This window comes from Malurus melanocephalus, unplaced genomic scaffold, assembly GCF_030028575.1.
Source record: "Malurus melanocephalus ecotype Western Australia unplaced genomic scaffold, MMel_1.1 scaffold_376, whole genome shotgun sequence".
NCBI lineage: Eukaryota > Metazoa > Chordata > Aves > Passeriformes > Maluridae > Malurus > Malurus melanocephalus.
In genome coordinates, this window is record NW_026623608.1 from 296,727 (window position 1) to 310,090 (window position 13,364).

General features: G+C 40.8%; 1 protein-coding gene across 1 annotated transcript in view; it reads left to right on the forward strand.

The window, feature by feature from the left end:
• Positions 1-13,364, forward strand: part of BRIP1 (BRCA1 interacting helicase 1) — a 49,355-nt gene that overhangs the window by 20,262 nt on the left and 15,729 nt on the right. Inside the window, exons 15-16 of the mRNA XM_057378795.1 lie at positions 10,054-10,213; positions 10,555-10,676. Coding sequence (XP_057234778.1) covers positions 10,054-10,213; positions 10,555-10,676 — 282 coding nt within the window. The remainder of the gene's footprint in view (positions 1-10,053; positions 10,214-10,554; positions 10,677-13,364) is intronic.

The following is a 13,364-nucleotide window of genomic DNA, read 5'->3' on the forward strand; positions in this document are numbered from 1 at the left end:
CCAGAATAGTGCTGGATTATGCAAAGGAATAACTGAAGAGTTTTATAGTTGAAATTTTCACTTTTATAATTTATTAGAAGGTTTTCACTTAGAATTTTTTGACCTTGAGTTGTCTGGGCTTTGGTTTTTTTGGTGGTTGTTTTCTCCCCACTGCTTGGTTACCAAGAGAATGCTGGGTTMCATCAAAGATAAAATTTAATCTTTGAGGATGATAACAGACAATCTGAATCATTTCACAGTGTGTTTTCTTTTGAATGGTATGACAGGATCACAGATACACCATTTATGGAGTMATTTTCCTGATTCATGGGAAATTAGAGACAATCCAAATATTAGAGATGCTTTGAGACATTAGAGAAGATCCAGAGCCTGGGGCTGACTGAACAGGTTCTTCCCTCTTTCCCTGTGACCGTTCTTGTGCTACTCTGTGGATTTCCTGAGCAAAGGAAAAGTTTTTCTCCTTTTTATTCATTTTTTCCCTACTTAGTTTCCAGGTGGCCTTGTGAACTGAGGTGGCTCATCAGGAGGTCAGAGAAGTGTCAGAGACAGCTCAGGGGAAGAGATGATATTGTACATTCCAAGCAGGGAGCATGACCATCCTTTTTTTTTTTATATTTTTTCTGTCTCGGGGATGAAACATTTTCATGTTTCTGGGGTTTTTTTTAAATTTGTTTTCCAGTGGTTGACTGTAGTAGTGGAATCTATAAGGACATTCCTTTGGAAATTCTGCTTTTTTCACTCTGGCTGATGTTCTGAAGCYGTTGGTGTGAGTTTGCAGCATCCTTAACTGGGTCTGTCTTGCTGTGAATTAACCAAATAACAGCAGAGGCACTCAGGTGAATATTCTGGGTGACTGGCAATGTGAGTGAGGTGACATGAAAGCATGCCCTGTTGTACTCCTGGTGCTGTGCAAAGCCTCAGCAGTGGTGGGATTGGAGCTGTTTGCTGTCCATGGGCTCCTGTTCTCTTTCCCCCCTCTTCTCCTCTTTGTGCTGGAATGTTCTCCCCGGCCCAGAGGGAATCCCCAGGTGTGCTCTGGCTCCCCATTCTCCTTTTGAATTACACAATGCACAAACRCAGTCCCCAGGACCTGCTGAAGCTCTGTGGTGACCAGCAAGGGCTGTGCAATTATTCAGGTGCCCTGTGGCACTTGCTTTTTACACAGAGCAGCTCCTTCCTGCCCAATCCACAGTGACAGATTATTGGATATTACGTCTAAAAAAATTATCTGCTGTGCTGGCAGATGAGTGTTTTGCCTGTGAATTTCACACCCTGAGAGCTGGGCAGTTTAATATTTTATTACGCTGTTAATTTAAATACTCTGAGCAGACAGCATCAGGAAAAGAAACGAAAAAATCTATTATTGTTTCTCACTTCTGAGCTCTGACTCGTCAAAGTGCTGCAAGCTGAATTGTTGTAGCTCGTTAACACATGCTCCGATTTCTCTTGTAATTAGCACTTTCTGCTTGCATATTTTTCCTCCTGTTTAGGTCGGAACTGCATTGAAAATGAGTTTTTACACTCAAGAATTTTGCAGTCTGTGAATGATGGAGTCCTGACAGTAATTAACAATTAGAGAGATCGTGGCTTTTCCTCAAGAGCTTTTAACAAAAGGGAAAGAAAGCARTTGTGAACAGGGAATAACATCCATAAGCAATTTTCTTTTTAAGGAGGTGTATCTTGGCCAGGTTATTCTAACATTAATCTTGTTCTGAACCATTCCARCCTGCAGAGCTCCTGCTCCCTTTGGCATCTCTGAAAGATTCACTGCTGATGGGGGAGAGATGTGACTTCTTCATGTGTGAAAAACACCAGATATGAGAGAAAAGAACTCAAAAGGATTTATTTAGGGAGCATGTTCTGCATCAGCAGTGGAACAGCTTATACAAGAATCTGAATATTAAATGCTTTGAAAGGAATWCTTGGGCTCTTTTAAATTCAGGGAAATTTCGCATCATTGGGAAGTCTGGGGGTCATCAATTTGTGTCTTTGAAAATCATGCCTCAGTTTTAGTTCCAAACTGGCTAAGCAAGCTTTTAATTACTGAGTGATGTATTCTGAAGGTTATTCCTTGCATTTTGATTCATTTTACAGCTCATTAATGGATTGATTTTTAGCAAAAATATTTCTAAACAAATAATTTGACACGTGCTACATTAAAAATTTGTTTCAAGCTTTTGCTTCCTATTTTTGGTCATGAGGTGAGAAATAATTTCTCTAAAAGGCAGAAAAGTCTGTAATTTATTTCTAAATTTTTTTTTTTAGTGGGACAGAAGGGAAGGAGAGAGAAAGTTGGGTACTTGGAATAAATGCTTACATTAGCTTATTTATTTATTTATTTATTTATTTATTTATTTATTTATTTATTTGGATTATAATAGACGTAGTGGAGGGATATGAAGCATTTCCTGTTGGGACACTGGGTAAGAAAAGCTCAGAGCTGTCACTCTGCCAGGCTGGAGCAGGTTCCCAGTGACAGGAGCTGCCTGTCCCCAGCTCCTGGGGGAGCACCGTGGCCGTGCTTGGCCTCGTGCCCAGGATTAGGCTGCTCCTCCCTTTGGATCAGTTTTTCCAGTGGTTCTGTGCTTCACTGCTGATGTGCCACCAAGACAACCTTGTATTTTTTTTTTCCTTTATTCTAAAAAATCCAAGAGGTCAGCGACGACTGAGCTTGGCTTTTGGCTGGGGACAGACAGCAGTGGAGATGTTGCCTTTATTCATGACCAGTCAATAATTTTCTTTTTTATTCCAGTCCAGGATCCAAACAATCCTTTCAAAAATCATTCTTTTCCTGGAGAGCTCTCTTTGCATGAAGGATTTTCCCTCCCTGCAAAGGGAAGRTGTAATGATAGCCTAGGGTGGATGTACAAGCACTTCCTGGAACACAGAATTTGTTGTCTTGGTTAATTTTAAAACCACAAAAGAAACCCTGCTTTGAACCAGCCTTGTTCCTAAACASCTGCCACGGAGCTCAGAAACTGCACAAAAGCTCTCCAGGTTGTTTGGGGAGAAAATTATTACAAAATATTGGGGTTTTTTTTGGAGAAAATTTCTACAAAAAACCCTTCTTTATCTATAGGAGCAACATATTAACCGTGTTATTCTAAAGTCTTTGGCGTGCAAAACATTTCATTTTTCATTACTGTTGTCGCCGTTCACCTATTCCATTATTTAAGGGGCTTATTGAAAAATTGATGGTGTGTTGGTACCAGAGAGACATCCTGTGGCTGCAGTGTTGATTTATGGCACATGGAACACACTTCAGTGCTTCAGTTTCCTGCTGGTGAGCGGCACTTTGTCATTGTCCCCAAAGAAAAATCATCCCGGCGAAATCCCCCGTGCTGCCCCCAAGTTGAGTGATGCATACTTTGCCTTGGAAAATGATGATGAATTATTCACTTTTTATTGTGCTGGAGTGTGCACATGGTGATCAGAACCTTGTTCAGAATACTGAGTTTTTCACCGTGGTTGGGGTTTAGTTGAATTATGTAGTTGAGTTGCATGGTAGCTTTGTTTTTTTTCTTTATTTTTTATTTCCCCTGCACTGTCTGAAATCTGAGCACAGATTTCACTTTTTTTTTTTTTTTTTATCTTGTTTTTTTTCTTTATTTTTTATTTCCCCTGCACTGTCTGAAATCTGAGCACAGATTTCACCCCTGTTTTCCACCATATGTAGGGATCTCAACACCCTTCTTGGTCCTAAATATTTGGATTTATTTCATTTTCGTTTAAAATTCTCCTTGAGGAAGTAAGTCCAGCACTTCTCAATTTAAAAAGACACATTTTCCATGGAAATTCTTGAAAAATCACAATTCCACGGTTTTAAAATTTTATCCTTCAAACTCATTTTCAGCTGTGAGGAAATAGAGAGAGAGATTAAGTGAAAAATCTTCTGAAATAGCAAATGCTATGGATCTCCAATCCAGGGCAGTTTTTTCCCAGGGGATGAGTTGAGGACAGGCTCCATGACACCTGTTAGGACAATTCAAAGGCTCTGGGATCTTTCTTCACAATTCYGGCAGAAATGTAAAATATCAGAATAAATGTGGCCATTCACAGCACCTTGATTAATAATTTTATATTTTTATACTATTTTCTGATTTGCTCTTATGGAAYATTTCATTCCAGAGGCTCTGTGAGTGTTTAGGAAAGGAAATCAGGCAGGAATTCACCTGGAATTAACGTTGTGGAAACCAGGCTGGTTCAGAACCCTTCTCTGCTTTGCTGGGTGATGCCCCCTGATGATAATAAATGTTGTGAAATCTCAGGAAAACGAAGGTGGAGCCTCTYCTTGATAAGAAACACATCCTTGTGTGGCCTCTCTCTATTCAAATGCTGCATTAAATCAATTTTTTTTTGGTCCATAAAGAGAAGATTACCTATGCATGTATTTGTGTGGACATTTAGTATTTTTTTCCAGTTTCCTGTTAACAGGAATATCAATGTATGATTTTAAAAGTAAATTTTACTTCAAAAATGAAATTTTTTTGGCACAGATATTTGCACGTTGCCTTTAAATGAAATCTGTTAGAATTGGAAGTTGAGAAAATGAAATTTGAAGCTTAAAACACTTTTTTGGAGGGAAAAAGTAAGTAGGATTTTGTGTTGGCTCAGTCATTCAAATGAATGAATTTGAAATACCTTGTSCTGTGTTAGAACCCTCCCATAAACATGAGGAGGGGCTGTGAATCAGTCTCTTGCTTAACCTTTCATGAAAATCTAATTGAGTGCAAACAACTGCTTCAATAATTCAATGGCCTCGGTTATTCTTGGCTGGTGGAGTCCCAGCCTAGAGMAGTGCAAATGTCTGGGTGTTGAGCAAAATTAAGGATTTTTTTCTCCTTTTTGATGAGGAATATGATTAAAATGACCTTTTGACAAAGTGTATGGCGTGATTAAGAAGGAAAAAAGATGAAATGTAAATTTTTTCTGCCAATTTTATGAACAACGTCTGGTCCAGAGATGAATATTGTTTTAATCCTTCTGAAAGTGTGGAATATTTTCTGGTGATTTTGATAAATGTGATCGGGTTTCTTTGCTTGCTTTTCATCCCTTTTACTCTTGTTAAGGGACACTGTGCTTTTTATGGGGTTATTTTTAATAGTTCTAGGGTGCTGTTCCAAATTGATTTGAMAGGTTGGGATGATGGACATTAGATTTTATTGGTTAGTTAGCCCAAATATTTTCCCTCCTATTTTTGGAAGGAAACTGAGTTTTCCTTTCACACCAATCCTTCCAAGCAGTTTGTTCTTGTCCCTTCAATCTTTTATTCCTATTTCATTCCTATTTTCTTTCTTCCTTCTGTTGTTTCCTTTCTGTTCACTTTTAACCTCAAAGGACTTTTTTTTTTTTTGTCATTGCTGTTGGTGGCTTTTGTTTGGTTTTTTTTAAAGATTAAAATGCAATAAATTACTGATCCTAAAGCCCCACACTGGCTCTGTAAGGTCTTGTTTTCTCTAAGAGTTCCAATATTCCTGTAGCTCAATTGTCTGTAGGATTCTGGATCAWTTGGTACCAAATTTTGGCAAAGCTTTTAGTTCAAAAACTGCCAGATAATTTCTGCTAATTCTCTATTTGTTCAAACCATCTTAATCCTTGAGGAAATTATTTTAATAGGAACTCATAATGCCAAAAAAGTGACTGAAGTTCCTCTGAAATAACAGGAATTGAAGGCCACTCTGTTTAAGCAAAGCCTTGATTTAATGACTGAAGATGTTTTAGGATTATCACYACTATAGGGACAGTTCCATCCTCTCATAATGGAAGCAGAACATTCATCCAGGTAATTCTCCTGAGACCAGAGCAAGAGGGATTGGAACAAAACCTTCCAGCTGGAGGTAAAGCAGCTGACTCAGCAAATATCCTGCTGGAAGGGTATTAAAGGCAATGCAATACCTCTGGAATTAGAGCCATTAGAAAAACATCTGGGCCTCGAGATCATCACAGGATTACTTGAGTGGAAAATATGATGTCCTGCAGCCTAACAGCTTAAACCTGCAGAAGGACCTGTCAGAGTGGATAGGGGTTTTAAAAGAATTTTATATTTATTTTTGCTTAAAGGGAGAGAGGAGGCAGCTKATGCAGATGGAGGTTGGGTTTTTCTGTGATACAAAACAACCTGCACTTGGTTTTTTTTTTTTGCAGACAGCCCAAGTGGAGGGAAACATTTTGTAGTAAAACAAGGGAACTGCATTTCTTCTGGACAGTCTCTCTGAATTTAAGGGCTTTCAGTAAATGCAGAGTTTTTAAAAAAGCCTCTTCTTTGGTTTTGCCACATGTTATTTTTCTGTTGAGTTCCAAACCTTGCAGAGCAATGGTTGGAGCAGCACTGGGAGTCTCTGTGGCACTGATGAGTTGGGTGAGAGCCCTTTGAGTTCCAGTGGCTCCCTTTGAGTTCCAGTGGCTCCCTTTCAACCCAGTGGCTCCCTTTCAACCCAGTGGCTCTCTTTCAGTCCCAGGGGCTCCCCTTGAATCCCAGTGGCTCCCTTTGAGTTCCAGTGGCTCCCTTTCAACCCCAGTCACTCCTTTTCAGCCCCAGTGGCTCCCTTTCAGTCCCAGTCACTCCATTTTAGTCCCAGTCACTCCTTTTCAGTCCCAGTGGCTCCCTTTCAGTCCCAGTCACTCCATTTTAGTCCCAGTCACTCCCTTTCAGTCCCAGTGGCTCCCTTTCAGTCCCAGTGGCTCCCTTTCAGTCCCAGTGGCTCCATTTCAGTCCCAGTCACTCCCTTCCATTCCCAGGTGCAGCAGGGCCCTGCTGGTTCTCCAGAACCAAGTTCTCCTGGAGTATCCCAGCTCCCATTGGCCACAGCTCCCGTTCCCATCGCTGAAGTTTTGTGCTGCCTGCCTGTGGAACTTCAGTTTGACCCTTCAAACACATTTCCAGCCCACTGGAGACACACTTTGATTTGAAGCTGTGCTTATTCACAAAGAAAATCCTGGGAGCAAACACAGCAAGAGCTCTGCTTGGGAAAAGCCTTTTAGATCAATGGTAGTCCCTGGGGAAGCTCTGACTTTTTGCACTGACAGTGGTGCCAATACTGGGATTTTTATTAAGAAAAACCTAATGGCTCTTCCCTTTYCCCCCCCAACTACCTGAATATTTGAATAACAATGAAAAGTGCAACTCCCTATCATTGCATAGAGCTCAAGATGAAAAAACAGCAAAGTTTGGAGAAGTGGGGTTATTTCAGTGTATAAGGACAGATTTTTAAGAGGGTCACGAGATGTTTGAATAAGTTCTGTTCACCTTGAAATACCTTTTGTGCAGTTATTGTATAAATGCAGGGGATACAGCTTATCATTTTACAGGTGCCCAAAACCACAATAAAACTGCAACTGATAATTATTAACTAGTTCAGAGTTGTTAAACTATCCATTAAAATCAGGGTTCTTTTCCTCTGCTCTCAGGTGCTGCTTTGGTCATTATCCTTTTTGTCCTGTGCTGCTCTGGGGCATCCTTGGCTATTTTTAGGTGTTTTGTTGCTTCCCCGAGCACTTTTTAATGGATTATTCCTGTGACACCTTTTTCCTCTGCTCACGAAGTGTGATCCATTAATGATGTGAATCAATGCTAAAATATTAAAGGAATATTTTATGCAAAGAAATTAGCSGGACAAGAGCTAAAATAAGCCAGAATTTTTTCTGTTAGACCTTCCCCCTTCTACTCCTCAACTCCCTGTCAGGAGGTTACAGATCCTGCAGGAAAAACACATCCCCAGCAACCTGAGTGCTCCAACTCCTCAGGTTTGATCCTGTGCTGGAAATTACAATCCACTTGCCKTAGGGTAAAACACATTAAACAAATCTTTGGGTTTGCTTCATRACCTGGGAGCCCCCTAATGTTGTTTTTGGCACTGTATAAAATGAAGCAGCAAATGGAAAAGGGGCAAAGCTGCTCCTCTGTGGGCACCCATGGGAGGGTTTTGCCTTGGAGTGCAGCATGATGGAAAGAGGTGGTGAGAAAACAGCTCCCCCCATTCCCAAACTTCAAGGATACCTCAAAAACTGCTTAAAAAGGGATGCTGGCCTAGAGGGATGGTAAATCCAAACCCTGAACTCCCAGTTTTTGTGGATCATGGCTTACAGGTGGCTTGAAATTGCAGAAAGGAATAAAAAGGAAAAGCCAGCCAAGTAAACATCCTTCAGTGCATGAGAAGATGACAGATTCTTTCTAACAAGATTTTCTGCTCTCCTGGAGGAAGACCATTTGTTAATAAACCATTTGAGAATCCATTTTTAAGGGATTTAATAAAATATACGCAGCCTGCCTTCCAGTGCAGGAGCTATTATTCCCTTGGGTAGRAGGAGTGACTGGCTGGGGGCATTAATGGTTCCTTCCTGTGATTCCTGGCATTAGATCTTGCTCCCATTTGCACTTTTCCAACCCAAAGTGAAATAATTTTTTATGAGAAACCTGCTTTTGGTTCGAGGCTCTTCCGAGGCATGTGTGTGTTCTATATTTTATTTATTTGTATTCAGTCAGGTCCATAATTCTTGTTGTTTTAATGTCTGTCCATTCCATGGGTCCTGTGTTTTTGTGAATACGAGGAAAGTTTCTATATCTAGCAAACTCCATTAATGGAAGAGGTAATAGCTGTTGTGTGAATTAAATGAATTGTTCCATTCTTGCCAAAGGTTTCATGAATAATTCCCGTATTTCCATCAAAAACCACAGATTTTTGTTGTGATGGTTGCTGTCAATTAAAGAGGAAATCTGAAGCCATTGTGGTCCAAGAGATACTTGCCTGGGGGGCAGGATAACCCCAAGAAAAAAGGAGAAAAGATGGTTTTTTTAAGAACTTGGAGGAAGGTTTTCTTCTGCCATCTTTGCTATTAGGAATGGAAGTTTAACTTCTTTCAAATAAGAGAGAAATACATTGGAATTGAGAGATTAAGGAATTTTTTTTTGTGAGGAATCTTGTCCTTCTAGCAAGAACCTTTCATGGGGGTGTGTTGGTGAGAAATACCACTGGGTGGAATGAGAGGAGAGAGGAAAATCGAGGGTGATGGCACTTCGAAGTCAAAGCATGGATGGTTTATGAATRTGAGTGTAAAATTCAGCTCTCCCAGTATTTGCTGCCTGTGCTCTCCTCCTGGGCTCCCTTGGCATGGCTGGCAGTGCCAGGAGCCAGCCCAGCAGGGATTGCTGAGCAGGGCCCAGGCAGAGCCCACTCCCACAGGATAATAACATTACAAACCCTGCAGATCCCAAATGGATGTACTCAGAGCTGTAATRCATTCAATTCTTGGCTTTCCCAGAATTATCTCCCCATCACATCCAAGAACTGAGGCCCCAGTGGCAGGCTGGGATGGCAAGATGGACGCTCATTGCTCAGTCACAGCATTACAGCCTTTCTAGAAAAAGAGATTACWGACAGGCTGCTGCCAGGAAAGGACWGAGCTGGGAGGGAAGGGGACAAACAGCAGCACAGACACATTTAGCAGACATGATTTATTCTGCAGTTACAGCAGGAAACTGCTCCTGCTACTCATTACTTACTCTCTCTGTGCTCGCTTRCTAATGCTGTCACATCAGTAGTAAAGCAAGAGTAATTCCCTGAGCAGAAGCTGGGACAAAGCAGGAAAAATGCAGAATACCCTAGCATTTGTCCCTCTTGTAGGGAACCCATCCAAATTCTTCATGTCAGAGAACGAGTTCAGATCCTTAACGCTGAGGACATGAAAAATGCAAGGGGCCTTGTGAGCAGTTTCCTATAAATTTTCAAATGTGACAATAATTAGTTGTCATTAGTTCTGCTTCACAGTAGCACTTAAACTGTGTGTTTGGACACGGGACAGATTATTTTGGTAACAATTGCCCATTCAAGAGCCTGAGATCTTGGCTGGAGTGTGCTGGAAACAAGTGGGCTGGAGTGAAGGGGTGCTGTGGCTTTTGGAGAATTGAACCAGGGCAAGTGCAGCTTCCAAATGGAGCAGTTTCTGTAGCCTGGAGCAAAATGTGGAAAACTCTTCAGGAGGGGAGTGGAGGGAAGTTCAAACAAATTAAGAGCACAGAATCTGCAAGCATCTGTGGRGTTTTCTGTTGTTTTTCAGATGCTGGACAAATTAAAGGATCGCTGGATGCACACTGGCTTGTGGAGAAACCTGGAGAATGTGAAAACAGTCATTGCAGAGCCCCAGGGAGGGGCCAAGAGTGACTTTGACGAGCTGCTCAATATCTACTATGATGCAATCAAATGTAAAGGAGAAAAAGGTACATTTTCAGACATTCGAAATAGTTGATAGAGATTCTTCAAGTATAATTCAAAGTTTAACATTCCATGTTTTGTTGCAGATATTCATTGTTGCATTATTAATTGCCACTGTATTATACAGTGGAAAATTCTTTTGTTARTTGATGGTCAAAATCACAATATTATTGATCTAATGGAGTTCATCTCACTCTATAACAAGTCTCTATTTTATAACCACTCCCATTCTCCAGGCAGTCTATTATCCTGTACGATGTTTATCTCTTGAAAAAACATTTTGGTGGAAGTTTTTTTCTGCTCTCAGCTTCTCCCTGTGGTAATGTGTGTTCCCCTGCTGTCCCAGACGGAGCTCTCCTGATTGCTGTGTGCCGAGGGAAGGTCAGTGAGGGGCTGGATTTCTGTGATGAGAATGCCAGGGCAGTTGTGACCATTGGAATCCCCTTTCCAAAYGTGAAGGACCTTCAGGTAGGACATCACTTCAGAGCTGTGCTCGATTTTTATATCATCTTTCACACACTGCATATACACAAAACATTTTTCCTCTGTGTTTACTTTTGCAATTCTCTCCTTTCCAAACATGAAGGACCTTCAGGTAGGACATCACTTCAGAGCTGTGCTCGATTTTTATATCATCTTTCACACACTGCATACACACAAAGTATTTTCCCTCTATGTTTACTTTTGCAATTCTCTCCATCCCACTGGAATTCTCTGAGTTACTTTGTAAACAGGTAAGAGGAGGAGCAGCACAGGGTATCTTGTAGCCTCATTTCTGTCACTCTAAGTAAACAAACATCATGGTGGGTGTTCATTTTTGTCTGACATGGTTGGTGAAAGTTGTTGCTTTGTTAAAATGCCCATTAACTTCATATTCTCCAAGCAGTTTCTGTGTTCCCATCTTCCCTGGCCTGTTTCCACGCACTGAAACTTATGTTGTTTGTATAGAAATGGACAACTGCTCGACTTCCTGCATTTGGTTGGGAAGGTCTGGGGTAACTGCTGGGAAAATACTGCTTGAAATAAGGCAGTTTATAGCAGAAAACAGGTGGAAAGATAAAGAGGGTTATATTGTAAAATAACAACATGGAACAGTGTATGTCCCACTGCTAGCAGTACCTTCCCAATCCCATTGCCTTCTTTAGTGTAATTGTGTCCCACTTCAGCACAGAGTGGAGCTGGAAACCTTTTCCAAGCTTGTGCTACTTTATTCGCCTGCAATTTTGGAGCATGAATTTATGACATAACATAAACTCTTCCTGGATACTGAGCACAGCGCTATTTTGAATATTCAAGCTTCACATAACTTTAGGCAAAAACTTGTAAGTGCCTTGTAAAAATAGCATTTTGAAAGGGCTCCAATTAAATAAATTTGAAACTGTTTGTATTTTGCAGGAGGTGGTGAAAGCAGCATCCTGCTGCAGTGCTGTGYAATTGCCCACCTCAACACTTCCTTCCTTTTGACTTGAGCAGGGCTTGTCTGACAGACAGATGATGTTCCATTAGAGCAGGCACTTCGTAGCTGAAAGGAAAAGAAAGCCAATAAATATAGAAAAGTATTTTTCTAGGCTTTCTACTTACTGGAAAATAGAGGTTTATTATTGGCTGCTTTGGAATGCTGCTTCTTCCTAGTGGTCTGTGCCACTGAGGGGGTCACTGAGCTGCTGCCACTGCTCCCATCAGTGTCACTGCTCTGTCCTGTGTGTCCCTTCCAGAGCTTTGGGACTCCTCTGTGAAGCCAAGAAACAAAGTGAAGGATCCCAGAATAAATAAATACCAGGAGCAGCTGGATTCTGGTTCTGCCTAATGCCAAATCAAACAAGAAAATCATAGCTTTGCACTTGAAAGCCCAAACTGCCTCAGCTTTGGTTTGAGAGATGTGTTCTGAGCTTAAGTGAACAAGCAAAGGCTTCTTTGTTGTCTGCAGCGTGTGCCTAATTACAGCCTTGCTGGGAAAAACCCACATCCTACAAGGACCAGGGAGGTTGTGTTAGTGCAACGTTCTTCCAATGTTTGCAGAATTCCTTGGAGCACTTATTCAGCCACAACATTTTTTGTGCTGCTAAAATATAATGCACTGTACTGTAATGTAGAAACATTCCCATTCACAGGGTGCTCASTGCTGTTCCTAAAGTTAGAAATGCTCTTGTAGGGGCATGTGCTGATGTGGTATTTTGGAAATCCTTTGTCTGTTGTGTGACAGGAGCTTTACAATTAATGCCAAACGATTTCCTGAAAGTCAATGRTTTTGGTTTCTAAATGATACAAAATTAGATTGAAAAGAATGTGTCATGGGTGAATTATGCTCAGAGTGTTTTGATTTTACCTTGAGTTCAAYCAGATATTTCATAGAACAGAATCCCAGACAGTACAGCCCATTTCAAATGACTATATTTTAAAAATCACTGTTCTGTCAAACTRTTTTTTTTAATTAGACTGAAGAAAACCCCTAAATTTTTCAGTAGAGCTGGAAACAGAAGCTGCCAAATTGCAAGCAGCTCAAGGTTTGAGTGTGTCTATTTAGAGATGGGAATGCCCAAAGCTCTGCAGTGATCAATTCTRGATGAGAGAAGGGCAGGCAGCAGTCTCTCAGCATGAGAWTTKCAGGGCTGCTGCATGGCAGAGCTCCTTGCAGGATGCTGGAGGAAATGGCTTTTTATTTAAAATGCCATTATATTGAACAGGCTTTTGTTTTGCCCATGGCTTTATGTTTATCAGATCCCCAAAATTCTGGATTAATGCCTGTTTGTTTTACCAGCTGAGTTGCATCAGGGATAAAATGATAAAATTAACTCTGATAAGTTAATATCTTTGTAGAAACATAAGCCGAGATATAAAAGAAAGTTGGAAGGTTTAAGCATCTTTTCCTCCTCAGGGAAGGAATTCCCAAATGAAACAGTTAAAGTTTATAGAATAGTTACATTTGCTGTTGTGATACAGTGTTTCTTTGGATTTTGTAGGTGAAGCAGAAAACTGGGTAAACCCTGGAACTTTTTGGGAGGACCTTGAGTTTTGTGCAGTCATAAAATTCCAAACACAGTGACACAGACAGAAAATGGTGCATCTGTTGCTCTCACACAGCAATAGGTGCCCAGCAGAGGTACCAGAGGAGGAACTGATAAGATGATTAACAATGACATTCCTTTAAAAGTAGGA